General features: G+C 33.7%; 1 protein-coding gene across 1 annotated transcript in view; it reads left to right on the top strand.

Annotated features, from left to right (window-relative positions):
• The window catches only part of COL5A2 (collagen type V alpha 2 chain), a gene marked incomplete at its 5' end in the record, with an annotated part of 198,113 nt that overhangs the window by 115,262 nt on the left and 55,904 nt on the right, over positions 1–26,947 (top strand). The window contains 12 exons of the mRNA XM_069064559.1: positions 2,177–2,287; positions 5,863–5,940; positions 11,263–11,307; positions 12,388–12,441; positions 12,834–12,887; positions 13,783–13,836; positions 16,938–16,991; positions 17,671–17,724; positions 18,730–18,774; positions 19,617–19,670; positions 22,170–22,214; positions 25,453–25,506. Of these exons, the coding sequence (XP_068920660.1) occupies positions 2,177–2,287; positions 5,863–5,940; positions 11,263–11,307; positions 12,388–12,441; positions 12,834–12,887; positions 13,783–13,836; positions 16,938–16,991; positions 17,671–17,724; positions 18,730–18,774; positions 19,617–19,670; positions 22,170–22,214; positions 25,453–25,506 (702 nt within the window). The remainder of the gene's footprint in view (positions 1–2,176; positions 2,288–5,862; positions 5,941–11,262; positions 11,308–12,387; positions 12,442–12,833; positions 12,888–13,782; positions 13,837–16,937; positions 16,992–17,670; positions 17,725–18,729; positions 18,775–19,616; positions 19,671–22,169; positions 22,215–25,452; positions 25,507–26,947) is intronic.

Genomic DNA, 26,947 nt, shown 5'->3' with positions numbered 1-26,947 from the left:
ACACACACACACACACACACACACACACACACACACACACACATACATATATATATACACACATATATATATATATATATATATATTTACTTATTTACTAGGTTCACTCCAGGATAATTTTATAATATTCATTTTCTCATTTGGGAAATTTTTTTCTTTACTTTTCTTTCTTTTCAAAATTCCAGTTCTGTACATCTGATAACCTATATTTTTGAGAGAAGGCTTAGGATGACAAAAGCTTTCATTTGGATCTGTTCACAAAAGATGATAATTTACATGTCCATCTTCCAAAAATGGTACCTCCAAATAGTGGAATAGGGAAGGATAATACCTGTTTCTATAGCTTCCCAAATTTACCTCCATTTTGATGGAGGATAATATCTAGTGCTGTATTTCTAGGTGTGTGGTTTTTGTTTTTTGTCTTTCAAGGAAAAACCTCCTTTGGAGCAGGAGTTGTATATTTTATTTTGCTATATATACATATATAGTAATACCTAATTACTGCTAAGTAATAGTATAAGCAGATGACAATCATTTAACCAGTTGATAAGCATTTATTAAGCACCCACTGGGTCAAGCACTGTACTAATTTTCTGTGGATACAATGAAAAGTAAAGAAAGTTCTTGCCTTTGAGGAAGTCACAATCGAATGGGGGAAACAATATACAAATAGCTACATACAAACAGAATACTAAAGGATGTGTGTATGTATGTATATGTATATATATATATTTGTAATAATTGTAGACTAACTTTTTAGCACTCAAAAGTTTAATCACTCAAGGGGATAAGTTGGATCCTCTCCCTTCCCTTATTAATTATATGAAATTCTACTTGATTTTGACAGTATAAATTTGCACTTGGTAGCTTAAATATCTCATTCATATATATATATATATATGTATATATATATATATATATATGATACTTACTGACTCGTCAGTTTTTAGAAATAAGTGTTGGTAAGGAGTTTCACTTCCTAGAAAGTTGAATGCTTTCCTAAGAAATTATAAAATAAAATATAAGTATGGGCTTCACAGACAATGTATGTTATCATTTTTATCAGACCGTGCCTAACTAGTTTAATTAATTCAATAATCTGAATTTTTATTTAGAATAGATAAAATAGATTTCTTATCCAAATTCTTAAGTCAGCTATGAGAAGCAAATTATAAATTTGGTAGCATGAGCAGGTACTAAAGCACTGATATTCTACTTAATTCTTATTCAACCATTTTCAAGATGATAAGACTTGGACCATCTAATTTAACTACTTCTGCTTCACTCTGATGAGTTTTCTTCTTTCCAACAATATACAAACATTAATTTATAGAATGCTATCTCTTTGATAATTAATGTTCTATGTGTTCTCTTGTCTCATATCAGAAGGCTCCCTTTGTTTTTTTTTTCTTTTAACTACCAGTTGCCTTCTAACTCTTCTCTCTTCTTTTATCATAAAATTCACATTGTTTTTTAAGCTCCTTGTTTGGCACTTACTATTAAAAGCTAATATTTAAGATTTCAAAGAATAAGTGTGAAAATGAAAAACACTTATGAGGGGTGTATACAGGGATATTTCTGTATCACTAGAATGTGGAATTTGGCACAGTTATGATTGTTCTGTCCTTTGAAAGGCTAACCTGGACTTTGTGTCACTGCTTTCTTCTATTGATTATTGGGCTAGTTGAATTCTGGTTAGGAATAAGATGAAAATATAATAAAATGTAAATGAATTTAGTTGAGAGAATGAGTTGAATGGAGATAGGAGCTAATCAGATTAAGAAGACTACCCTAGACATTGCATAGTGAAGCAAATGACTTGTGAAAGAGAATCAGTTAACTATGTGAAGTAAATAATCTGAGTAGCTGGCACATAGGAACCACTTAATAAATGATTGTTGATAAATTTTTTGAATGGTAAAAATCTGTCCAATAAATCAATTTAATAGCAAATTTCTTGCCAAAATTGTTCCTTCAATAGCAGAAGGTAAGTGAAATGCTGACTTTGGTGATAGGGGCAGAATTATGTAACTGTCAAACTGTATGAATGACAAGCTATTTTTATAAATTTCTACAAATATCCACATGTTCTCCATGAATAAAACTGATCTCTTAGCTTTTCTCCCCCATACAAGTCTGGGAAACTGATTGTTATTTTCTCTCTCTTGTTTTCTAGGGTGCACGTGGTCCACAGGGAATTGATGGAGAGCCTGGAATTCCTGGCCAACCCGGTAATCCTGGACCTCCAGGACATCCATCCCACCCAGGGCCAGATGGAATCAGCAGGGTATGTTGCATTTACAGGAAAGACTAACCATTTTAAAGCATATCTTTTCTTCATTACTTTGTTAATTAGAGTTATTCTTGCTATGATAAGTCATCATAGTGTGAAGCTGATCCTTGGAGCTTGAGAGACATTTAATGTAGACTTAGGAGTCTTAGCTGTGCTTAATCTCTCTGAGACTCACCATCCTTGTCTGTAGAATGGGAATAATAATACTTATACAATCTAAGTATTGCTATGCCATAAGTATTTCATGAGTATTAAGTGTGAACTATTATTAGGATATAAGCAGTTTTCAAATTCTGGTACGTTCTACCAAGAAACAAAGATTTCAAATCCAGATGAACTTGCCTCTCTAAGGACCAGCCTATTTAAAATGGTATAGACACATCACCTGAAAGTTGACAACTTGGTGTTCGATTTAGAGTCCACAACATTTCCAAAGGACTGTTTCCTGATTTATATTGATGTAGGTATTATCTATAATGATAACCATAGATCTTTTGAAGCATTAAGGCATTAGATTTTTTGGAAACTATGCTCCTTATAGGTATGATAATAAGAGCATGTGTTCAATCAAGTGTAGCAGCAAGCACCCCAGCATCCCCAAGGGGGCTGCCAACACAGGTTCTTAGATCTGCTTTGTTAAAGGAAAGCAACTCAAAATTAGTTAACAAGCTTACTTTAATCAGTCAAATATGTATCATTTATCTAGTCCAGGGGAAAAGGTCAGCACCCCGAACTTCAGAGTATACAGACAGAATTATCAAGACAGAGAAACAGATCAAGTAGACAGGTTTCCAAACTGTCCAACCATTACATCCATACCAAATCAACATCTGGGTTTTTCAAAGCCGGGGGGCTCTCAACAATGGCTTCCCAGAGTCTCATCTGATCAAATCACAGAATACTTCTCAAAGTGAGCCCCCAAAGCAAAGCCTCACATCAGGGATTATATAGCCTTCTCCTGGGTCAGAGAATGTAACCACCCTTTTGACCCACTGCCCAATCACACAGCATCAAAGTGTGGGCATTCCTGAAAACCAAGCCTCCTGCCACAGGCTCCATGTGACCACGTTCAGCCTATTAGGAGGCAGAGTATATTTTCAAATCAAGGAAGATTCTCAGAGTCTCTTAAGCCTATCAAAGGGCCTAAGGGCAGGGAAGATCTTTAAATTTGCATTTCCATCACATCAAGTGAATTAAAAACTATCATCAGAAATTACAAAATATTTAGTACAACATAAAGAAACCAACAACAGATTGCGGGCAAATTCTTCCTAACAAATATCATGTTGTTTTTGCCTCAAGTTACTCCAGCTTTTTGGTATTTTCCTAAAAGCTGATTTCAAATATATGACATTCTATGTGGTTCTTTCATTATCCTAAGAGGTCACCAACTATGGACTCCTATGCATGAAGGTTAAGAATTTCCATTTTGGGGTGGCTAGGTGGCACAGTGGATAGAGCACTGGCCCTGGAGTCAGGAGGACCTGAGTTCAATTCTGGCCTCGGATACTTCACACACACACACACACACACACACACACACACACAAAACTAGCCATATGATGTTGGGCAAGTCACAACCCCAATTGCCCTCCCTTCCCCTTCCAAAAAAAAGAGAAAGAATTCCCATTCTTTCTCTCTTCCTCAAAAGCTATAAAGGAACTATGAGTCTACATATCTTTTACTTAGACATGCTTTCATCAAAGTGAATGCAGATATACCATTCTTACAGACTGTTGACTAATTCAATAGATACTCAAATTGGCATCTAGATTTGCCTTTCACATCACTGCACCCTGCCCTAATATATTTACTCTCAGATTAGTTCTAGGCATAGCATCTCTTACAATAACATGATAAACCAAAAATAAGTTTCCTTGGTATCCTCAGAAGCCTCAGGTTAATCCATTACGATGTAGGAGATGGAAGATATTAGAAGGAGAGAGCAAATTCTATTCCAAATTATCTTGCTTTTCTTTCCCCTATTAAAAGTAATGATGAAACTTTATTGTTGGTAACTTACATAGCCTGATTTTTTTTTAATCTTAGGATTAGAGTTTAGACTATCATAAATCTGGAGATTTTATATTGCAGTTTATAGAAGAATTTGTCAGCATATGTGTAACAACTTGTCACATGGGCCCCCTTGAGTACTGAAATGTTACTTTGAATAGAAATATGACTATAGAATCTCCTTTAGTGAAAATCCATTTATATTTTTTGGTGGTCATATGCTTTGGCTCTTTACTTACTTTAAACATTTAAATAAAATTGACCTTTTTTTTTTTATTGACATCTGTAACAGCAAGCACCCTAGCATACCCAGGATGATCTGCCAGTACAGGTACTTTGATCTGTTTTTAAAGGAAAAAAAAAACTTTTAAAGGGGTCAAGAATCTTTTTTTTTTTAATTACATTCACTAGTTCAGGGGAAGTCAGTACTCTGAACTGCAGAAAAAATGCAGAGAAATAAAGACCAACAGGCGGCTCTGACTGCCTGAATCAACTATACACTTTACGTACATCCTTAGATAGAAAGAGCCTTTACATCTGAGCTCTGAACATATGACCTCAGAATCTGAACCAGAGAATCACAAGATCCTTCTCATAAGTGAGCCCCCAAAGCAAAATACCAACTCAGAGTATATATACACTTCTCAGAGCCAGAAGGCATCCCAACCCTCTTGACTCAGTGCCTAATTAGAAATTAGCAAAACATGTGAAAGCCTTCCTACAAGCAAGCCTACCTTAAGCAAGCTTCCCTTAATGGGCTCCAGGTGAGGCCCATTAATGGGCAGGGAAGATCTTATAACCCATTAACATTACAGCATCTGGGAGCCAATTTAGCTGTGAAGGTAAATAAAAATGCATTTCAGTGAAAACTTGACTAAATCAATTACCAGGCTCAATTTGTATTACAAAGAAAAGCTTTCAGTTCTTTGATCTTGGAATGATTTTGTGAAGTAAGGATTATGTACTTTGTTAAAATAACAAACTTGTTTTCACCTTTCATCAAACAAATCAAACTTTACTGGATATTTCTAAAACAGTGAAAAGTAATATAATCCAGATTGTTTTAACCTAAATTATGGATAATTCAATCCCAAGATTTTAGTAATATCTCACAAATTTTAGTCTAATGATGATATCTGTCAAGGGAAATGATATAACCAGTGTGTAGTAAGGTTGTAGACAGATGAAACTAGATATAATTGTCATCATTTAGACATCTAAATACTTTTCAGAAAAGCTGGTGATCTCATTAAATTTTGGGCATTTGGGTTAAATTGTGAGTCAACAGGCTAAAAGTGTATATTTTAAGAGCACTCTGTAATTCTTAGGGAAAGGAAAAAAAAGATCCTTTTTAACAAACAACATCAAACAATGTAAGCAACATATCAAATTCCCCATTTCTTGTGTTTTTAAGTTTAAAGGGTTCAAAAATGAGTTGTTACTACAAAGGAAACTCATAGAGATTTCCAGGATGAATTTTCTTAACTAAAAAATTAAATCTGTAAATGCAAGTGTTTTTTTCTATGAGGATAACATTAACTTTCTCACCTTTGCAGCCATTTTCGGCTCAGATGGCTGGTTTGGATGAAAAATCTGGACTTGGAAGTCAGATGGGACTGATGCCTGGCTCAGTGGTAAGTACCTATAATTTAAGTACTTTTGAGGTGGAGAGAAGCATATGTGAAAACATAGACTTCACTAGATTAACTATCTAGTTAATAAATGACAATGTACAGGTGACAAATGTGACTCCATAAATTCCAATATCAAGCTATGTATTATAACTATCTATGGTGTTGGTATTTATTTCTTCATTTATTTTTTTTAATTTATTATTTGTTTCCCTTTCTCCTTTCTGAGCTCAGTAATGAAAAATATATGATGCTGGACAGGGCCAGACCTTGTCAAAATTTCAACACAAGTAATGTTTACCTTTGTAATATTTGCATTTCCTTATCTCTGCTCCCAATATTTTGTATTGCTTTGTATTTGGAAGCATTTTCCTTGAGTGGCTAGTGTCTTCAAAATTACCTCCTTCCTCCCCACCATCAAGACTTCCATTCCTTCAATGAAGCAGATCTACATGAGGATTGCCAATAAAGTAATCATTCTAATATGCCATTAGGATTTAGAAGACAAGACCTCTGGCACTGAAACTTTGTATCTCCACCAGAACCTAGATGTCATCTATCTATATAAAATATTACCTGTGTAGACATGAATATCTTAACTCCCAGCAGTCTCCATTTCCTTATCTGTTAAATTATGTAGCTGAGCTAAATGTTTTTCAAAAGAACATTCCAATTCTAAATCCGTTAATCTAAGTTCCCATAGGCACTTAATAATTTTTTTTTTTGTTGGTGATGGTATTTTCCAATACTCCTCTACATCTGTGATGAATGAATGAATGATTTATTAACTGCATACTTTGTGCAAAGTTCCATGCTAAGGGCTGGGGATAGAAGCAAAAAGGCAAGATAGCCCCTCCTCTCAAGGAGCTCATATTCTAATGAATGTGAACATTCCCTTTAATTCAAATTTATTTAATTAATTAATGAAGTGCCTACTATGTCTAGGCATTGTGCTAGACACTGGAGATCAAAGACAAACACAAAAGCATACCTGACCTCTTGGACCCTATGTTCTATTGGGCAAAGGAAGGAATTAAGACTTGGTCTGAAGCATTTTCTATATCTGTTTGGAGGAGTTTGGGGATAGAGCTCTGCTTTATTTCTCCCTGACATCTTGTCTATACTTCCCCCTTTCTTTTGAAAGAAGCCTTGATTTTGTTTTTGTTGAGGGACAGGGAGTAGAGAGAGACCATTCCTATGATGTTATTGGAGCTTTCCATTTAGGAATTCTATCAAATGCAGATTGGTGCTTGTCCTGAAATTTAGGATCTTGAACACTTGGAGTGCTATGGGGATGAGCAACTTATCTAGGGTTTCATATCCAGTTTAAGTCAGAAGTAGTACTCAAATCCAAGAATCCCTGACTCTGAAGTCAGCTCTCTATTAATGTCAAGTTGCTTTATTATTGGTCGTAGCAAATGACTATCCCAAATGGGAGGAATAGTATATTTAAATATACAACTTTAAATATTTAATTACTTTGAATTAATGCTAATTTAAATTTAAATATTTCTTTGTATTTTAATCACAAAGACTGAATCATACATATATGAAGAAATTTACATATTTTTATTGAAGACAATACAGAATGATGCATTAAAAGTGTCAAATCATGCAAAGTTACTGTATCCATATAATCTTAAAACAAATGATTGATTTGGACAAATGAAATATACAGTAAATTTAGGGGAAATATTCAGTAAAATAACAGGTTATTTTGTTGTCATGATGCCAAAATGTGTGGTTTGGGGGATATTATATTTCCCATAAAGGTTTTTTTTATTCCATTCTTGGATATTAGCCATTTAAAAATAATTATAATAGAAACAACCACCACCACCACCATGCTGTCAAAGTCCAAAGCATCATCGTTGTTGGCAGAGTGTTGGGAGTGGGGATGGGGGAGTCACTTGAGACAATAGCAATGTCAGTGAAGATGATGGGCAGTGGGAAGTTTTTGTTCCCTAAGACCTTTGTCATAGCAACAAGGGCCTGACAGGAATCTCAAAATGTAGAAATATCGATGCCCTTGGATTTGTCAAATGTAACTGAAAGTTAGTTATCTCAGGATGGAGCTTATGAAATGACTAAGGCTCAAAATTGGAATCTAAAAGCTCTCCAGGGTGGCATCCACATGAACACAACCAACAATATGTTGACCAAAGAGCTTTGGATGATGATAATACAGTATTAAGACCATGTCACCAGAAATTATATAAAGGTTATCATTATATAATCTGGATTTAGTGATCCAATACAGATTATGTAAGGAAATGATGGAGATTGTGCCAAAGCATTGTAATCTATTAAAAATCATCTTGTATCCAATACCCATCAAAATATGACCTAGTCCTGATTAAAATTATACATCAGAAACTCACTATTTTAAAAGAATTTTACATGTGACAACTTTGTCTCCTAAAAGTGGAGACCTCAAAATATCCTGAAAAAATATAGCCAAGAAGTTGATTTATATTCAGGCCATTATCACTGACCAAATTGTTGCCTGCAATTGCTCAGACATAACATTAATTCTTAAAAATTTAAGAGAAGTATTTTAATAGTTTGCCATCACCAATACTAATAATCTCCATTATACATGACATGAAAACTTTAAAAATCTGAGCAAGTAGATGGAAGTCACATCATGAAACACCACCAGGATAGTACTTTGTCCCAGGACATTCCGATCTGAATTCCATCCAAAAGACAATGCTGATAGCATAATAATAATAGTAATAATGGCAGTGTTAGTAATAATAAATTATAATGCTTTTGTCCAACTCCAAAAACTGGTACTTTATTCATCTGTGTGGGAGTAAATGAAATGTTAAATATTAAAGAATAATAGAGGGTTAGAGACTTGTTCTAGGAGTGTTTCTATATGAACTCCATCAAATTAAATAAGAATGTTTCTTTAAAAAATAATAATGATAATAATTGTTATTGTAACTATAAGTTGACTCTAGTTTCTCAATGGATATTCCAGCCAAGTTCAAGCTCTGATAGATAGGTTCTACCATCCTAAAAGAGTTTCAGACTATGTTTCCAGTGACAGACTGCATTTTCTTTCTGAGGGCTAGCCTAGTTAAATACAAGGTCCATGGTCTCTAGATGATCAATCTGTTAATAAACAAACAAACAAATAAATAAATAAATATTGCTTTTTGGAGGGGGGGGGAAGGAAGGGCAATTCGGGTTAAGTGACTTGCTCAAGGTCACATAGCTAGTAAGTCTTAAGTGTCTGAGGTGGATTTGAACTCAGGTCCTCCTGACTCCAGGGCAGGTGCTCTCTTCACTGCACCACCTAGCCATCCAATCAATAAATATTTTTAAAGTCCCTACCATATTCCAGGTACATACTGAGTGTTGGATTAAAAGTCAAACATGAAAGGAGGGATCCTTGGAGGAGGGTAGGCAAGTAATAGAAGGGCAAGGTAGCAGGTAAAAGTAAAGTAGAGGAGGCAGGAGGAATAGGAAACCAGAGATATGCACACCCATAAAAACAAAGATCAGGAGTAGAATTTGTTGGGAAAGTATATGTCTCTATATGCATATCTATATATTTATATCCTATAACTATAGAGAAATATATCCAAACTTAATTGTAGCCTTCTGGGCGGGGGAGGGAAAAAATGAACAAAGTAAAAAGTGCACATCAGAGGTCAAAAGAAAACTTACAAGGAAGCCAAGAAAAGATGGATAGTTCTCAATATAATGTGTATTATTTATCATACAGGCTTTATTGAAATGAAAATTTATTGTTTCATATTTTGAGTCATCTCTTATGTTCTGCTATGCACATGACATGCTTTTTTACTTTGTATTTAAGTTCCACTATTTAAATTTATGATATGTTTTTGTTTCTTTTCCCTATTTGGGATTTGTGTTCTGGCATTTGAGTCTAAATAAAAAAATGAAAGTCCCTGACCTCTAGAGCTTATGTACTATCATGATAGAAAATAGATCATAAATGAGTATATACAAAACTATTAAAAATTGATTGCAAACTAATTTTGCAGGATAAGTACTAATAAATTGAAGGATTAGGAATAGTTTTATGATGAATTCTTTGGTTTTTGGTATTGGTGTTGGGTATTATTTAGTATGAAGGTAGCTAGGTGGTCCAATGGATAGAACACTAATTTTACAAAGTGCTTTTCTTGCAACAACCCTGTAAAGTAGGTACTGAATATCTAGATTTCAGTTCCATCAGTTTACCCACTCTATGCTATTGTTCTTCTAGTGATACTATTATATGACTGCAAATATCACAAAGATGGAGAGAATCAAAATTTTGGGTCAATCAAAGGATGCATAGATAGATAGATAATTGAGATAAAAAAACTGGGCTTCCAAATAGTTATAATAATGCACTTTGTTCAAGAAATTAAAGAAAATATATCCTCTTAATGAATAACTGGAGAAGCAAATGGGTTGTTTATTCAACAAGTATTAGGTAGGGGTAACTGATGATTAGCTTTTTTGTTTAAGTGGTCCATTTAAATGTGAAAAGACCTACAATAAGACCCCTAACAGCTTAGGTTTCCCTGTAGAGGATTTATGAGAGGACATAGATGAGAATCATAGGGGATGGGAAAATACAGGTAATCTCTGATCTACATTGATGCAGAAAGTATCTATATTGGTGAGATCTTAGATCCACTGAAGAACCCTCATCACCACCATTATTATGAAACATTTACTTTGATCTTCTTGGCATATTTGAAAGTTCTTTGAGAAAAAGAGAAATTAAGCACCAAATCTTTTGGATATTAAGTTCTTGTAGATAATAATATAAACTTTGAAATGATTCAAGTCGGTTCCTTGAATTTGCTATTTAAAACATAAAATCATTATCTGTATCATAGTTGAAGAACTGAACAGGCAAGATGTCAGGAATTACTTTCTGCATGCCAAGATAATTAAAAAAAAAACAAAAAATCTTCTGGTGTTTATTTTAGTTGAACTTGCCTGTAGCTATGCAAGTCTCCCAGTATCAAATATATTGGGTGTATGAGGACATTCTATTCATTTTTCTTCATGACACTGATGACATATGTAGAAATCATCCAAAGTGCTATCCTGAAGTTTTCGCTCCTCCCAAATTCTTGGCCCTCTGTTTTTGTTTCTTACTAATTTAACCATGCCTTTCTCTCTTTAACTTCACCATAGACTTGAGATCAGTCCACAAGGGAAGTGTCAAATTGTCATGATCATTGACAATCAAAGCCTTATTCTTTCAGCCTTAAGCTGGAATTATTTAAATGCATTTAAGACAACTGTTATAAAGAATAATGGAATAGTACCTTTTGTTTGTTATAGGGTCCAGTGGGACCAAGGGGGCCTCAAGGATTACAAGGAAAACAAGTAAGTCATTCTGACTTTTACAGACCATAAAAATATTGTGATTAAAAATTTAGTTGTTTATATGGTGTGGTCAAATTTAGTAGAAATTTAGTTTTTTTTTAATATTTATTTTTTATGTCACATTCTATAATTTGCAGGAACTAAGAAAAATGTATATTGATGTCTACCATTAAATTAATTTATGTGACTCACCTCTGTTCCCTTGAGTTCCAGATATAATAGCTTGTTATAAATTCTCCTGAATTTGTTTTGCCAGTTTTGAAGCACAGAAATGAGGAAAGGTCTTCCTCATAGTAAAGGTAGTTTCTTCCTAAGGATGGGAGAATTGGGAATGGACCTGTAATTTCATTGGTGTAGGGAGCTTATGGTAAAGAATCCTCTATCAGTGAAGGTCAGCATCTTCTTTGCAAAATTCAATCTTGAAAAATTGCTTAGAATATTAAGAGATTAAGTTACTTGTCCAGGATCTCAAAGCCAGAATGTATAAAAAATGGGACTACAACCCAAGCCTTCCTAGCCTTGAAAATGATTCTCTATCCACCAGGCCATGTTATCCTTTAACATAGTAGGGCATATTAGAATAGTCTCTATTATGAGGGATTCTGAGAACCGAACAGTTATTTCTATTTCTTTTGGAATTGGGTGCCTCTATTTTTGTTTGACACTCCATACACTCTAGCCCTATAGTGTCATAAATTTCATCTTCAACTAAAGATAAACTAAAAAGTTTAGGGTTGAACATTTTAGGGGAGTTTTTAGAATAGTGAAGATATCCTGGAATATCCCAAAATTCTGGTTTAGGAATCTTCTCTAAAGGGTCTGATGTACTAGAAGAAGAGACTCCTTATTTCTACATTTCACTAGTTATTTAATTTGCCAATAGCTCAATAGCATAAAACTTGTGGGATTTCAGTAATGATGTAACTGACTTTTGAAAATCATCCTTGGCTAAATCAAATATATATTTTACTTACCATGTGCTTTATATAGAATCATTTAAACTTCAGTGATCTTGGGTGGGAGAAAATACTGACTGTTTCTAGTCTCTCATTTGTTTTCCTGTTTATCTTTTAATTTTAGGGTGGTGTTGGCCCCACAGGCCCTCCAGGTGAACCTGGTGAACCAGGCCCAATGGTAATGTCAAGTAAGCATGTATAGCCAGTTACACAAACACATTAAAATTGTGTAGTGTTTTAAGAATAAAATAAATCCAGTCTCTAATGTAGCAAGATATTAAAACTCAAATTTGATGGACTTTTATGCATCTGGAACATACTTGTGCTTTCCCTCTGTTTTTGCATAGGGCTAAAGTGGTTTGAATGTTACCATTGGTCATTGCTAAACAATTTTCATTTTAAAAGTACTCAGTCACAGAGCATATTTACCTAAGGGTTGTAGCAAGAGATTCAGAAAATTAGTAATTCTAGTAATTGTCTTTGGTATTATTGTTTTGTAATATAAAAATGTTTATTTTCCAAGGATGCTTTAAAATTTGTTTTTACTGACATCTTAAAATTTTCTGTCAGGGTCCAGTTGGTGCCCGTGGCCCAGAGGGACCTCCTGGGAAACCTGGTGAAGATGTAAGCTGAGTTATGACCTTTTGCTTAGTAATTTTGAAATGGAATGAAATAGTATGTTAGTCTGAGAATTTTTATTATTTTCTTAATTTTCTCTTGACTTAGTCCAAACTAAATATTATAAATACAGTCTAGCTGGTGAATTCAAGATGGTGCATTTTCAAAGTCTGCTAGCACATTCTTTTATCTATGACTATCACATAGTCAGGAAAAGCAAACATCACTTTTTTTGCTATAGGAAAGGCACACAATTTCTTCAGACTGTCATCAATTCATGAACTTTTAAGTGAGATATTGAAATTTTGCTATAACCCCCCCCAAATCCTTTTTTTTTCAATACTTTGTTTTGAACTCTGCATCAGTACAGTGTGGAGAAGGTTTACTAATGTTGAAGACATCAATTTATTCAATAGGATTGTTAATTAAATTCATAATGCCAGCTTGTTACTATAAGAGTGCATGGTTAGAGATTAGGGTGGGACTAGGAATCACCTTCTCATTCTATTTTTGGCTGAGCCACAGAATAATGAAGTAATTGTAGACCTCAGAGACCTGCTATCTCTGTAATGAGGGGAAAAGTTTCCTTTTCAAATAGATTTTCTGAGGTTTACTTAGCAAATAAAGAATTTTAAGATAAAATTATTATTAAATTTATAAACTAGGTAAATGTAATTGTGGCAAAGAGGTAGTTCAAATAGTCCTCATGTGCTTTGTGTCAGTAGAAAAGAGATGGCCAATATTTCACTAAATCATATCTGTCTTCATTTTTACATGAAAACTGACAAAAACAGGACAATTATCTTCCTAAGAAGAAATTTAGGATGCAGAATATTTAGTATCTATTCAATGAGGGGAAATTATTTTAATTTTTATTGTTCTCTTTGTTTTAAATGCAAAGGGTGAACCAGGTAGAAATGGAAATCCTGGTGAAGTAGGATTTTCAGGATCTCCGGTAAGTTTGTTCTGTTGTATAGAAATTGCATAAAGGTACTGCAAAATACAAATAATGCTAAAAAACAAAACAAAACACATGATCACCTATAGTAGCATGCATAAAACTGCATCTACCCTACCTACCCACAAGATAGTTTTAATCTCTGGTCTATGAAAAAGTGTTGGGAGCATTTTTATAATTTACTGAACCATATTATGACCCAATATAACAAAGAGAAACATACAATTTTAGAGTTGGAAGGGATCTTATACACTACATCCTTAAAACTTCATTTTGGACCTGTATTTGTCACATGAAAACTACTGAGATTCAAAGCTAAGCTTTGCCTTTGTTTTCATATATGAAGACTTCTCTGTGTTTTAGCTATTGTGTCATCTGCAGCTATAAAATGAGTTTCCTAAGCTTCCCCCTTCCTTCCCTCAATATCCTCTTGGCCATCCCTCCTCCAACCCCTACCTTCCCCCCAAATCCCCAAACAAAAACTCAGGCCAGACCTGGATGTAAATACAGAGAAAAATCAGAAGGCTTCATCACTAGCACAGATGGACATTTCAAAGAGTAAAAGGATTAAAGTCTTTTTAGAGGTCTCCAACCTTCCATTAGACCACATTCTTTAGCTCATCCACTGTGTGGCCCTACTAGAGGGAGGAAATGTGTGTTGCCAGCACATCACAGATGGACGCCACGAGTGCAAAAGAACAGACTGTATTTGAAAGATGATGACAGTCTTGGGTCAAATTGGAATGAGAACTTTTTGTTAAGGCTTGTACATCTGGTACATTTTCCTGCTATGTTAGGGGATATGTAATCCCCTAATGTAATCAGAGTTTCTCTTTAAGCCCATAAAATTGGAAAGGTGATGCTGAGGCATTTTCTTTATAATTCTCCTTCAAGGCCAGAAGGGCATTTATCTAAGGGACTAGGTTAGTATGGAAGGGAAGCAACTTTTTTTTTTTCACAAGAGGGAGACTATATAGGAAAGAGCACCTTGAAGTCCTCTGTTCCAAATGAAAGGAGAATTCCTCTGTGTGGCTATGTAGAAGTGTAACTAGTGAATTTTAGAATTGGACATGATAACTATTTTATAGCACCTCAACATGCACAGTGCTTTATTCACACCAACTCTGTGAGATAATTATTACAATTATTTTTAGTCCCAGATGATGTATGGACAAATTTCTCTTGGAGAGGTTAAGTGACTTACCTGCATGATCACCCAACTAGTAAATATCTGAGCCAAAGTTTAAATCCTTATGTCTAAGCTTTAAATCCAGTATACTCTGGACTAACCCAATTTGCCTCTCTTGCTGTATGGTGGTGAAGTGCATTGTCTTATCTACTTATCTGGGTTTTATAGCTTGGCTGCATACAATAAAATATAAAAAAGATTGGGTTTTGGTAATTAGAGATTTTTCTTCTGCCAGTAGCCATGGAGAATCATTTCTTTTACCTTCTTAAGCCAAACAAGTTGGAATATTTCTTGCAAGCTAAGTAATTCACCTCAAAATGAATCTAAATAATGAAAGAAAGCTAAGCAATCATGACAACAAATTGTTTCTATGAAAAAAGAAAACCTTATCTAGAGGAAAGTTTAAGGCATATTTGAAAAAAAAACTTTAAATATTGCAATTAGCATTTTTCTACTTCTATCACCATCAGTCAAATCAAGTTCAATGAATAATTAAAAACTGCCTATATGCAAAAACTGCACTGACTTATGGTTATAAAAAGGCAAAAATGTAATTATATCTGCCCTCAAAAAGCTTATTTTCTGTTAAGACATAAAAAATGAAAACTGTATATGACAGAGAAATAATAACTTTGTTATATTTGCTGAGATAGGAAGGTTTCTCCCTAATCAAATAAAATATTTGGCAGTTTTATTACTAAATTTATTGCACCCATATGATAATTCATGTTATCCCTTCCATTTTCCACTCTTCTTTTCCGGTAATTTGAAACTTTATGTACCTAAACTTATATATATATAATATATTTATTTATATTAATAGAAAATACATAATACGCATAGACAAATATAATAGATTGATCCATAAGATCATCAGTTCCCAAAAACTTTTCTTTAACCTACCACATTTTCATTGAATTTAATAGCTATTCTATTGCCATTCCTCTAATCATCCTGATCTTTCTTCTCACTATTAAGAAAATAATAGGATACAAATATGACCTAGAAGCACATAAATATATTTTCTCCTTCATACAAACACAGGTTTCCATGAGAAACAAACAAAATATTACTATCCAGAAGGATTTTAAATTTCATTAAATTCTGCTACATTATTTTTCAAAGTTTAATATAATTTCTTTTATACATGAAACTCAATAAATTTGTCCTTAGTTTCATGACATCTTGTGGTTAATAATTACAGTGGTATCATGCTCTCTATGTTTTGAAATGTTGAAAAGTGGGTGTTTCCAATATTCTATATCACAGACAAATCTAACTTTCCATTTTCAACCTAATGACTATATTGGTAAATTTTGGTTAATGAAATGCTTTATTGATATCTTATTTGTATCACTGTAGCAGAAACCTACTTTAAAATAAACTTAAGAATGTTTGTATATTTCTAACTACTCTTTCTTTTTCCTTTCCTTTCCTTTCCTTTCCTTTCCTTTCCTTTCCTTTCCTTTCCTTTCCTTTCCTTTCCTTTCCTTTCCTTTCCTTTCCTTTCCTTTCCTTTCCTTTCCTTTCCTTTCCTTCCTTTCCTTTTCATTTCTTTCTTCCTCCTTTGTTTCTTTCTTTGTTTCTTTCTTCCTCCTTTGTTTCTTTCTTTGTTTCTTTCTTTGTTTCTTTGTTTCTTTGTTTCTTTGTTTCTTTCTTTCTTTCTTTCTTTCTTTCTTTCTTTCTTTCTTTCCTCTCTCTCTTTCTTTCTGTCTGTCTTTCTCTCTTTCCTTCCTTCCTTCCTTCCTTCCTTCCTTCCTTCCTTCCTTCCTTCCTTCCTTCCTTCCTTCCTTCCTTCCTTCCTTCCTTCCTTCTTCCCTCTCTCTGTCTCTCTTTCTTCCTTCTTTCCTTCCTTCCTTTTTCTTCTTCCCTCCTTCCCCCACCCTTACCTTTCTTTCATTCTTTCTAGGGGGCACGAGGCTTTCCTGGTGCACCTGGTTTTCCTGGTCTAAAGGGACACAGAGTAAGTATAAATTCTATTTGTTCTCCTTTTTTTGTAGTGTGACATGCTTTGCTTAGATTGTGTGTGGGTGTGTGTGTGGGGGCGTAGATAGGTGGTGGGGTCACTACTCTCAAAAGGCCATTATTTAGCTATAGTTTCATTATTCCTCTAAGGTTCCTGAAATCACTATGACTTTTCATTGAATCCTCATTCAGAAATCAAGATTCTTGAGAGCATTAAGCTTTCTGAGTCTTACTAGAGCTCTTAAACAAGGCCCATGATCGGTGAGGATTATTTTATGGAGCAAATTGTAGTGTAGCCATCATTTATTTACTCCATTTATTTCTCCTTCTATATGTATTGGGTATTAGGGGATATAAAGATAGTTGTTATATTTTTATGGAGCTTGTAGGGAGGGTAGTTACAAACTATGTGTGTGTATCTTCTTAGGATGAAAAATACTACAGATTGAAGTTTGTGGTTTTTCACTTTATTTTTTCTTGCTTTTTTGCAACATGGCTAATACAGAAATGTCATACTTTAAAAATAGAAACTATTTAAAAATCATTTCATTTTAAGAAATATTCAAACACTGTAGTCATTAAAAAGGGCATTTATGTCAGTGAGATTTCTTACCTTTGGATTTTTTATCTTTTCCAAAAATAATTAAGATTGTATATATTTATGTTTTTTTTCCCAGGGACATAAAGGTCTCGAAGGCCCTAAAGGAGAAGTTGGAGCTACAGGTGCAAAGGTAATTTCCTAAGCATGATGATAGAATTGGACAAAGAGTGCCTCCTTATTTAGGTACTAGAGATGGTTAGAAATTTTACATTGCTTCACCTGTTATGTGATGGAACAATTGGTTTCCTGCCTAAATCTTATGGTCTCACTGAACCAACATCTATGAACTTAGGAATCTGTTAATATCTGATGTATACATGTATGGATTCTAGTGTTGACATGGCCAACACTCTTTACTCTAGCCATATGGTACTCTTAAAAGTGACAAAAATGCAGAAGTTTAGCTGGAATCACAATAAACATTGGAAAACTGAAGCATTGGATATGGTTATTCTGGCACCTATTTTTTGTCCCACTTCCAAGCCCCCTTTCTACTTTTGAGTTTTCTAACTTGTTCTTCCCTCCAATTCTGGTCACAGGGCAGGTAGAGGTTATTGTTCAAGTGTGGACTGTCTTTTAGTATGTAGAATGGAGCAGGCAATAAGGCTTTGTATTTTATTGCCTTGTCTGCTATAATACTCTTTAAGTTATTAAATTCCTGATGTTCATAGCTCTGTGTGGTTTTGTCTATGTGGAACTACTGATCTCAGGAAGTTGTTAGCTTTTTTCTCCCTCTCCTAACAAGTTAATGAAGAGAGGCATTATGGTATAGTGGGTGAAGAAACTACCTGGTTTTAAGTCCTGCCACTGACATATATTACTGTATATAATTTGGAGAAAGTGGCCTTCTGCACAGAGAAATCCCCCATCAGGAGGTCCCTGAAACATAGGAAGCACAGATTTAGTCCTTATCCTTAAGTTAAGGTATCTCTGTGTTATGATTTCATAAGATGGGTTAGATTTCCCAACTTCACTTTAAACTGACAAACACTTCATGAGTCAAGTTTCAATTGCATTTAGAGAACTACAGAAAATAAATTCTATACCTGGCATTGAAAATGTACTGTGTGGTTTGCCCAGGTGACACCATCAACCACAGCCTCTTCATAATGTAATTTTCCTGTTTTCCTTTTAGGGTGAAGCTGGCCCTACAGGTGCTATGGGTGCAATGGGTCCTTTGGTGGGTATCATTTTAGATCCTTATGATTTATTTTTGCATTTAGGAGTATAAGTAAAAAAGTGATCAGTGCAAGCTATTAATTCTTTAGAAGTTGTCAAGATGACTTTTTTATTCCCGAGGAAATTAAATTGACCAGAATACCTCCCTAAGTACTGAGTACAGGAGGTGCATTTATAGGTGAATGCTTTTTTAGGATTCTCATGGAAAGGGTGAACCAGGAGTATTGAACTATATGGATGGTAGGTGAGGATGCTATAAAATGTTAAAAATGAAAATTTACAATCATTCCATTTAAAATGAGGGGAATATAAGTTCTCCTTTGTCTCTAAAATTGTATTAATCTAGAACTTTCACTGCTCTAACTAGAATTTAAATGGCAATTAAAAATGACTTATTTCTCCTGAGTTATTCAATATGACCATTTGCATTATTTATTTTATGCTTTTTTCCTAAGTCCAAAATTGTTTGTTTTTTGGAGACTGTGTCAATCTGGTCTCATGGTCTGATCCCATTACTGATCAGTGTGGAAGCTTTGACTCCTTTGTTTTTGAGCTGCTCTGTTTCCATCCTGGGCCAGTTTCCCTGTGCTTATGTAGCCTTGTGCCCCATCCCCTCCTGGCCTCTCATACTCTGGGTGCTGGCCTTAGTCCTACTACAGCTCAGAACTCCTGGGTTCAAGTGACCCATTAGCTTCAGTTTCCCCAGTTGCAGGGATTACTGGTATGCCATCACACAGCTGTATGTTTTTTCTTTCTTTTTATGGTTGAACTATTCTATTAGATTTTATTGGGTGAAATGACATTGAAATGAGAAATAATTACTGCTTTTTAAAAACTTGACAGGGCCCCAGAGGAATGCCAGGCGAGAGAGGGAGGCTTGGTCCACAAGGTGCCCCTGTAAGTATTTCTGTATTTCTTTAGTACTGTTTATATACTTTCTTTGTCTTTATTTATTTGTGTTACTTTTTCTTTAATAGAATATGTTTACATATGTGTGTATATTTATGTTTATATAAATATACATATCTATATACATATATAAAAAACCTTAGGCCCATTTTGATTACAAATACATCTGTACACGTGTGTGTATATATGTTTATATGCACACAATATAACACACACAACAATAGTATATGACATGCATTTATATATAATACAGACATATAACACATATAATTCTATTTTTTATAAATGCACACATACATACATATGTATGTATATTTTAAATCAAACTGGGCCCCAAGTTTTTTTAATATGCCAATTAAAAAAAGGATCATTAATTTAGTGGAAAAATGATTAAAGAAAAATGTTCTAGAGAAATGTGTAGTTCAGGTATAAACAAGCATGTTTCCTCTGTTGGCCAAAAATGACTAAAATGACTCAGATATCATTTATAAATTTTTAACTACTGCCATCAGTTGAATATAGGACTTTTTTACATAGCTATAGAGAAAAGGTGGGTTTGAAAATCAGTGGATCCTTCAGACCCTGCATCTCCTTTTTCTCTTAACTTCATGAGATGGAGTAGGGGAAATTTTCCCTGAATTTCCATGAAAACATTTTTTTATGACCCAGGCTTAGTTCATATTAGCAGAAAATCTGATTAAATGATGAATCTATTTCAAAAGATAATTTTTTTCAGACAAAAAATTTGTTTTCAATGGAATTAAAATGCAGTTAATTGGTTTGGTTGGGTTCTTTATGGTGGTACAAGAGTCAACAACTTGAAGTTATTTTAAAAATTGCATTGTGGTTTGCCAGATTCAGAAATTATTTCAATGATTTGATATTTTATCCTGCTTAGAATGATATACTGGTATTTGAATGGTATTAAACAGTATTTTTTTATCATAAAAGATTTGGAATAGATTTGATTTTTCCAAAATGGAAATCAGTTTTAGACGGTATAGTGACAGTGGTTTCTAGTCTAATGCAAGATGAAAGTGTGTTGGATTTAGACTCAGAAGTGACTCTCTGGGCCTCAGTTCTTTATCTCATTCCTCGTGTGAAGTTAGTGAGTTGAAACAGATGACTTCCAAAGTCTCTTATACCTGTAAAAATTATGACTCTATAGTGAATGTGGACCTTTGGCACATGTCTATTTTGGAATTTGTCATCCTAGATTCTTGATCTGTTCTTAGACCAAATTAGAGCTTTTGCAATAATAATAATAATAATTATGACAATAGTAACTAACTTTTATATAGCACTTACTTATGTGCTAAACACTTTACAGTTATTACCTCATTTGACTACCACAACAACCCTAGCAGGTATGTGCTGTTATTATCCCCATTTTACAGGTGAGAAAACTGAGACAAACAGGTTGTGTCACAGAAGGTCATACAGCTTAGTATGTGTCTGGGATTTGAACTCAGTCATCTGGCTGTCCCAATTAAGAATTAGTTTGAACACAGTATAAGAACTAAAATCAAAAGGCAAATCCCAGTAAATGTTAGTCATAATGAACAGTGAGTTGTCTTTCATTTTTAAGAAACAGTATGAATTAGCTTGGCAGTTAAGGAAATGTGGTGGTTCTGTGAAAGTTTTTGCCCTTAATAAATATGACATAGGTCAAACTAAGTTCAGTTTGAGAGTTGAGCTTTGATTTTCCAGTCATTTTTTGGACCAGTTTCCCAAACCTTCAAATACATATAATTCATGGAGTTTCTACAACTGACTTTCCTTTAGGAAGGATTAAGTGTCATACAAGTCTTTTAGAATGAAAGATATACACATTCATAATGCCTTATGTTATACATTTCCAAAATATATATTTTAACAATTCATAAAAGTTCTCAGATTCTTGTTTTGAATTTAATATGGAGTTATTTCTCTGTTCTTTTATAAAATGAATAGAAAAACATAATAACACGTAAAGCCAAGATGGTCTGGTAAAAGAAACATGGACAATTAAAATTGACTTTATCACTTAGATGCCCTTAGGAGAATAAAATTTCTTTGTTCCTCAGTTATTTCATCTCTATAAAAAGGAACTCAAATCTGCTGAGTTAACTTGGTTATTAAGAAAAATGAGGATTCATGTTTATTGAGACCTTTGAGCTTTCTGGGTTTTCTATTAAGATATTTATTTTTGACCTAAAGTACAAAGAATTATTAAGCTCTTTTTCACTCCCTTTCATTTTCTCAACCTTTAACAGTAATACATAATTTTACAATTATAGTCATTCCTATCACACCGCCAAGGAATTTTATGGATACCAAATACCTGAGATTAGAGTTTGATTTTTATTCCTATCATCTTTAGCAAAATTACATCTTTATTCTTCAAGAGAAAATAGTTATGCACATGAAAATTAAAAAGAAAATGTGTGAATTAAGTGTCTTACCACAGAGGATGTAATCTGTTCTACTGTGTATGTCCTTGCTTAGGGACTGCGTGGTGCACATGGAATGCCTGGAAAACCTGGACCAATGGTGAGCTATATTTCTCTCCATTTCCTTCATTGTGGTTCTTCTTCTAAGTACTGAAAATACTATACTGATTTTCTCCAGGGAATCTCATATTGCCCTATAAATTATCATCTATAATTATGAAACTGAAAAGCAAGTTCATGATTTCATATGAAGATTTCTTATATTCTAATTAACTGTCAGTAAACTATACTTATATCTTATTATTTGAGGGAAGGGGAATAAGAGATTCATAGCTAGCTTAAACTGGCAAGTCAACTGTTAAATTTTCAGTGTAAGCATTTACATTTCAGAAATTCGTAATCCTTATAAACCAGGAATAGATTTATTGTTCCGTTAATTGTCTAGACTTAAGAAATTGTTAATAATGCGGTTAAAACTTAATAGTTTGTATACAACCTACCTGCTCAAGGTAGGTTGTAAAATATTTACCAGCACACATCAGTATTGCTGGACAAATATTACTTGAGCTCAGAAAATAAAGTCATCACCAGATAGTGTCCTGATGACTGTTAGGTAATAATTAATAATAATAATAACTGGCATTTATATAGCATTTTAAGGTTTGCAAAATGCTGTATATCCATTATTTCATTTGGTATTCACAACACCCCTGTTTATAGCTTCAGCAGAGGGTTTCATAATCACCTCACAAATCACCAACCACCTTGAAATTTTCTTTCTCTTATGGAATATAATTTACATATTTATGTAAATTAATTCCTTAAATAATTAACAACTATTAATTAATTCCTAGGCAAGATTCAAATGCCAGCAGCTTTATAGGTCTCCCAAGAAACTAACTGAAGAAAATGGCTGCCTTGATTTAATAGGTCTTCCAGTAAGAATGTTGGGTGATCTGGGTGTAGTTGCCACATTCCTATAGAGCCATTTTATATTGTTATTTGTGAGATTAAGTGAATTTTTCCCTCCAAAGATCTTTCTCACAATAGCACAGTAACTAACTCAACCACTCTTTCTCTCATGCCTCACCTTGCATCGCTTTCAGGTTTCTTTTCTCCCCACCTACTCTTTCTCTTAAGACTTTCTTGTTTAGGCTGCGGATTTGAAATGTTTGTAATTGCTTTTGCAATGTAGCCTTATTCTCAGGCTTCTGCTTATCCAGATATATGGTTTATTGGTTGTGTTTCCCTATGTAATTTAAGTTGCATAAATGATCTTTGCTTCTTACTTCTAGATCCTCCACCTAAAAAAATAGAGAAAAATGTTTATTATTTTATACAAAGTGGAGAGGTCTCAGGGAGTTTGGTCACACAGCAAGGTATCTCTCCAAGCTTTGCTCATGTGAATGGTGAAGAATGCTAAATGTTGTGTGTATACATATTTATGCATGCATATTATATATCTGGATATATGTACAAATTATACACAATATACATATATTCACTCAGATCTGTATATGGAGATGCACAAATATATACATACATATACACACAAATACATATATCTACACATCATAGATGATCCTGATTAATCCAGATATAGAGGGTTGAACTATATATTGTTTTATGGATACAAGTCACATCTATATTGGCAAAACGAAAAGGTACTCAGGGATAATTGTTTTCTATAAGATATTTGAGTTGAAGATAAGAGCTTTTCTTTCCTCACATCTGATGGATCAGGGTTAAATATAACATAAGGATCAGAAGACATTTTTTTTTCTCTGATGAAAAATGTTAGTTAAGAGTTATATGCTTATGTGGAAGCCTCCCTTGAAATGAGAAGTTATATTTAGCATGTTTGTCTTTCTAACTCACTAAACCAAGGTGTAGGTTTTCATAAATACAACCCAGTGATGTTCTACTACCCTACTATAACAATTGATCTTAAGGTCATTGGCAGAAATGTTCTTCTCAATTAGTGGTTTATGGAACAGATTGTTCTTGTTGATTCAGTGAGTAGAAATTTCATTACATAAAACATTTTTTCACGGTAATATGATTGTGTCAAGCTGCACCAAAGAGTGTGCCATGCCAATGTAATACCAAGGAAAGAGCATTGTAGTGAATATTCATGACCACTATGTGATGCTGTTTAAAGACTCTAAAAATATTTAACATGTACTAAATACATTTTTATGCATATTAAGTCTAGAACATGACAGCATTTGAGGCTAATTGTCCAATAATTAATCCTTCCTCCTAACTGTTTCTACCAAGAGGAAACAAAATAGAGGGAACAAAGACATGTCCTAAAACTTTTTTTCCTCACATCAGTGATGTTGAATGAAATTCAAGATGTCTAAAGAATATCATATTGTTCATGTTATTCTCTCCCTTAAGCACTAATTCAGCCTTTAAATAGAAGATTCTAGACTGGGTATGAAGGTATAAAGTCAGAAGGGACCTCTCTTTCTGTCTTCATGTCTATCTATTTAACTGTTCATTTGCCTTATTTTATCCCTACAACAATGCTATGAGTTGAGGAAATAAAAGGTTTATAAGAGTCAAGTGACTTGGCCATGGTCACATAGCTAGTAAGTGTCAGAGGGAGGATTTTAGATTGAGCACTGTTTCCCGTCCTAGAATTGTCTCTGTGTGCAAATGTACACATAAGCCTTAAATTGCCATCTAAATGCCTGCTATTATTATCCCTACATTATCCAATGTGAAATTGAGCTTGGTAACAATGAGCTCATCAGTCCCTCAAGTTACATGTCTGGGATAGCCAGACAATGGTATTGGCAACACCTATCTAGAGATTTGAACCCCATTTTCACTATGACAGTCAAATTACAAGTATACCATAACTTGGAAAGAGCAGCAAAACACCTTGATATCAATTTTTTTACCTATTGCTTAGATGGCATTTCTAGAACAATTATCAAACATTGAGATACTATTTTAAATATCTTTGAATTATGATTTATGATTTCATTCCCTTCACATCATCTGCCACAGATGATAGTGTTTCAACTGGAAAACTATAAATCCATAATCTTTAATTTCTTGTTTTATATATATATATATGCAATTAATTAATCAATTAATTTACTTTTAGTTTGCAACTGTTTTGTATCTTTTAATTCCTTCTATCACTGTAGAAATGAAAGTTATATATTACCAATGAGAACAAAGTTTAAGACAAAAAAGCAAGAAAGTGAACTATTATATGTTAACAATGTGTCAGAAGTGGGGGGAGTCCATATAAAGATGTTCAAAAGTGTGAGTAATAATTTATAATCATTATGTAAATGACTAATCATTCTTTTTTTTAGGGTCCACTTGGAATAACTGGCTCTGCTGGATTTCCAGGAAATCCTGGAATGAAGGTTAGAAGACTTTTAAATATTTAGTTCTATATTATTGCTTTATTTTAAAAGGAAATGTGTCATTTTATTAATAATTTGCTATAATTTAAGAATCTATAATATCTTCATTGGCCACTGTGTTCTTCATAAATAAAGAGAAAAAGGAATTTAATAAAGAAAAATATAGTTAAAGGGGAGTTGATTATGATTTTGTAATTCTATAACTATAATCTACATTATTTAACATCAGCTCATCAGGGAATTGACTATGGTTGTGTAATTCTATAATCATAATCTACATTATGTGATATCAGCTCATGAGGTGAATTTGTATTATAGCTCCAGACAGTTGAGACAGCTTGAAAGGAATATCCAGTTTTAATTTGAATTGGAAATATGTACTTGTTACTGTGTCTGGGATTAATAAAGAGCACAGTGACCTTAAAAATGGGAATTTTAAATCAATTTAAGTTCATCAAGAAGTTGTTTTGTCATGCAAGGCTGGCTTTTTCTCACACTACCCACCCATATTTAATGATCTTTGTTTTTTAAAGTATACAAAGGAGGGGACTTGGCTCTATAAGTGGGCATGAATTACAGTGTTCCTCCAGAATGATTTCCATTTGTTGTGAGTCATTATTTATTCATTTCTCCCATTAGTTTGGATGATATACACAAGGATTATGATCCAGAAGGATGTTAAGATGTTGCTGAACTCAGTAAATATAATCAGAAAACAGCTGCAACATTTGGTTTTTGAGTAATAGTTCAGTGGGATTATTTCCACATACCTAGTTTTCCTTTGGTAATACATTCCATTATCTACAGGTAATACATCCATTATCTACTCAAATTGCACACATAAAAAAAATTGCTATATATAAAATACATGCAATTTACATCCCCATTCAGAAGAATGGTCCTAAACAGAAAGGAAAGCCTCTTTTGCTTATTACAGTCTGCGGCACATACTTTCTAAAATGTGTGTAAAGAGAATATTATACTTGAGTGGGGGTGGGGAACCTGTAAGGCCACATGTAAAGTCCAAAGTAGTTCAATTATATGTGTAATAAATTAAAAATATTAGGAACTTTCCCTTTTAAGGAATGAAGCATAAGCTTTAGGGGTTGTTACTTCAATACTTTGAAAAATCTTTATGACTTGATAGAGGTGGGTATACCCTTCTGCAATCAGATCCCAAATTCTGCATGCCTTGGTAGTTTTCATAAATTGCTGTGTTCAACGACAACAAAAATTCCTCACCTAGAAGTCATCATGTTTTACTGAACCTTTAGAACCTTAGGTTAGTCTTTGGTAATAGTTGAAAAATAGTTCACTTTCACACCCACATTTCCAGCTTAGTATAAAGCAATTTGCACTTTTAGTATTACATTCTATTTATCTGTGTCTGTTTTTCCATCCATCCATCCATCCATCCATCCATCCATCCATCCATCCATCC

Source organism: Petaurus breviceps, unplaced genomic scaffold (genome assembly GCF_028583685.1).
Source record: "Petaurus breviceps papuanus isolate PSGF00001 unplaced genomic scaffold, PetGlider_PUasm1.0 90638, whole genome shotgun sequence".
In the NCBI taxonomy this organism is placed as follows: domain Eukaryota; kingdom Metazoa; phylum Chordata; class Mammalia; order Diprotodontia; family Petauridae; genus Petaurus; species Petaurus breviceps.
This window is presented reverse-complemented; position numbering and strand designations above follow the sequence as displayed.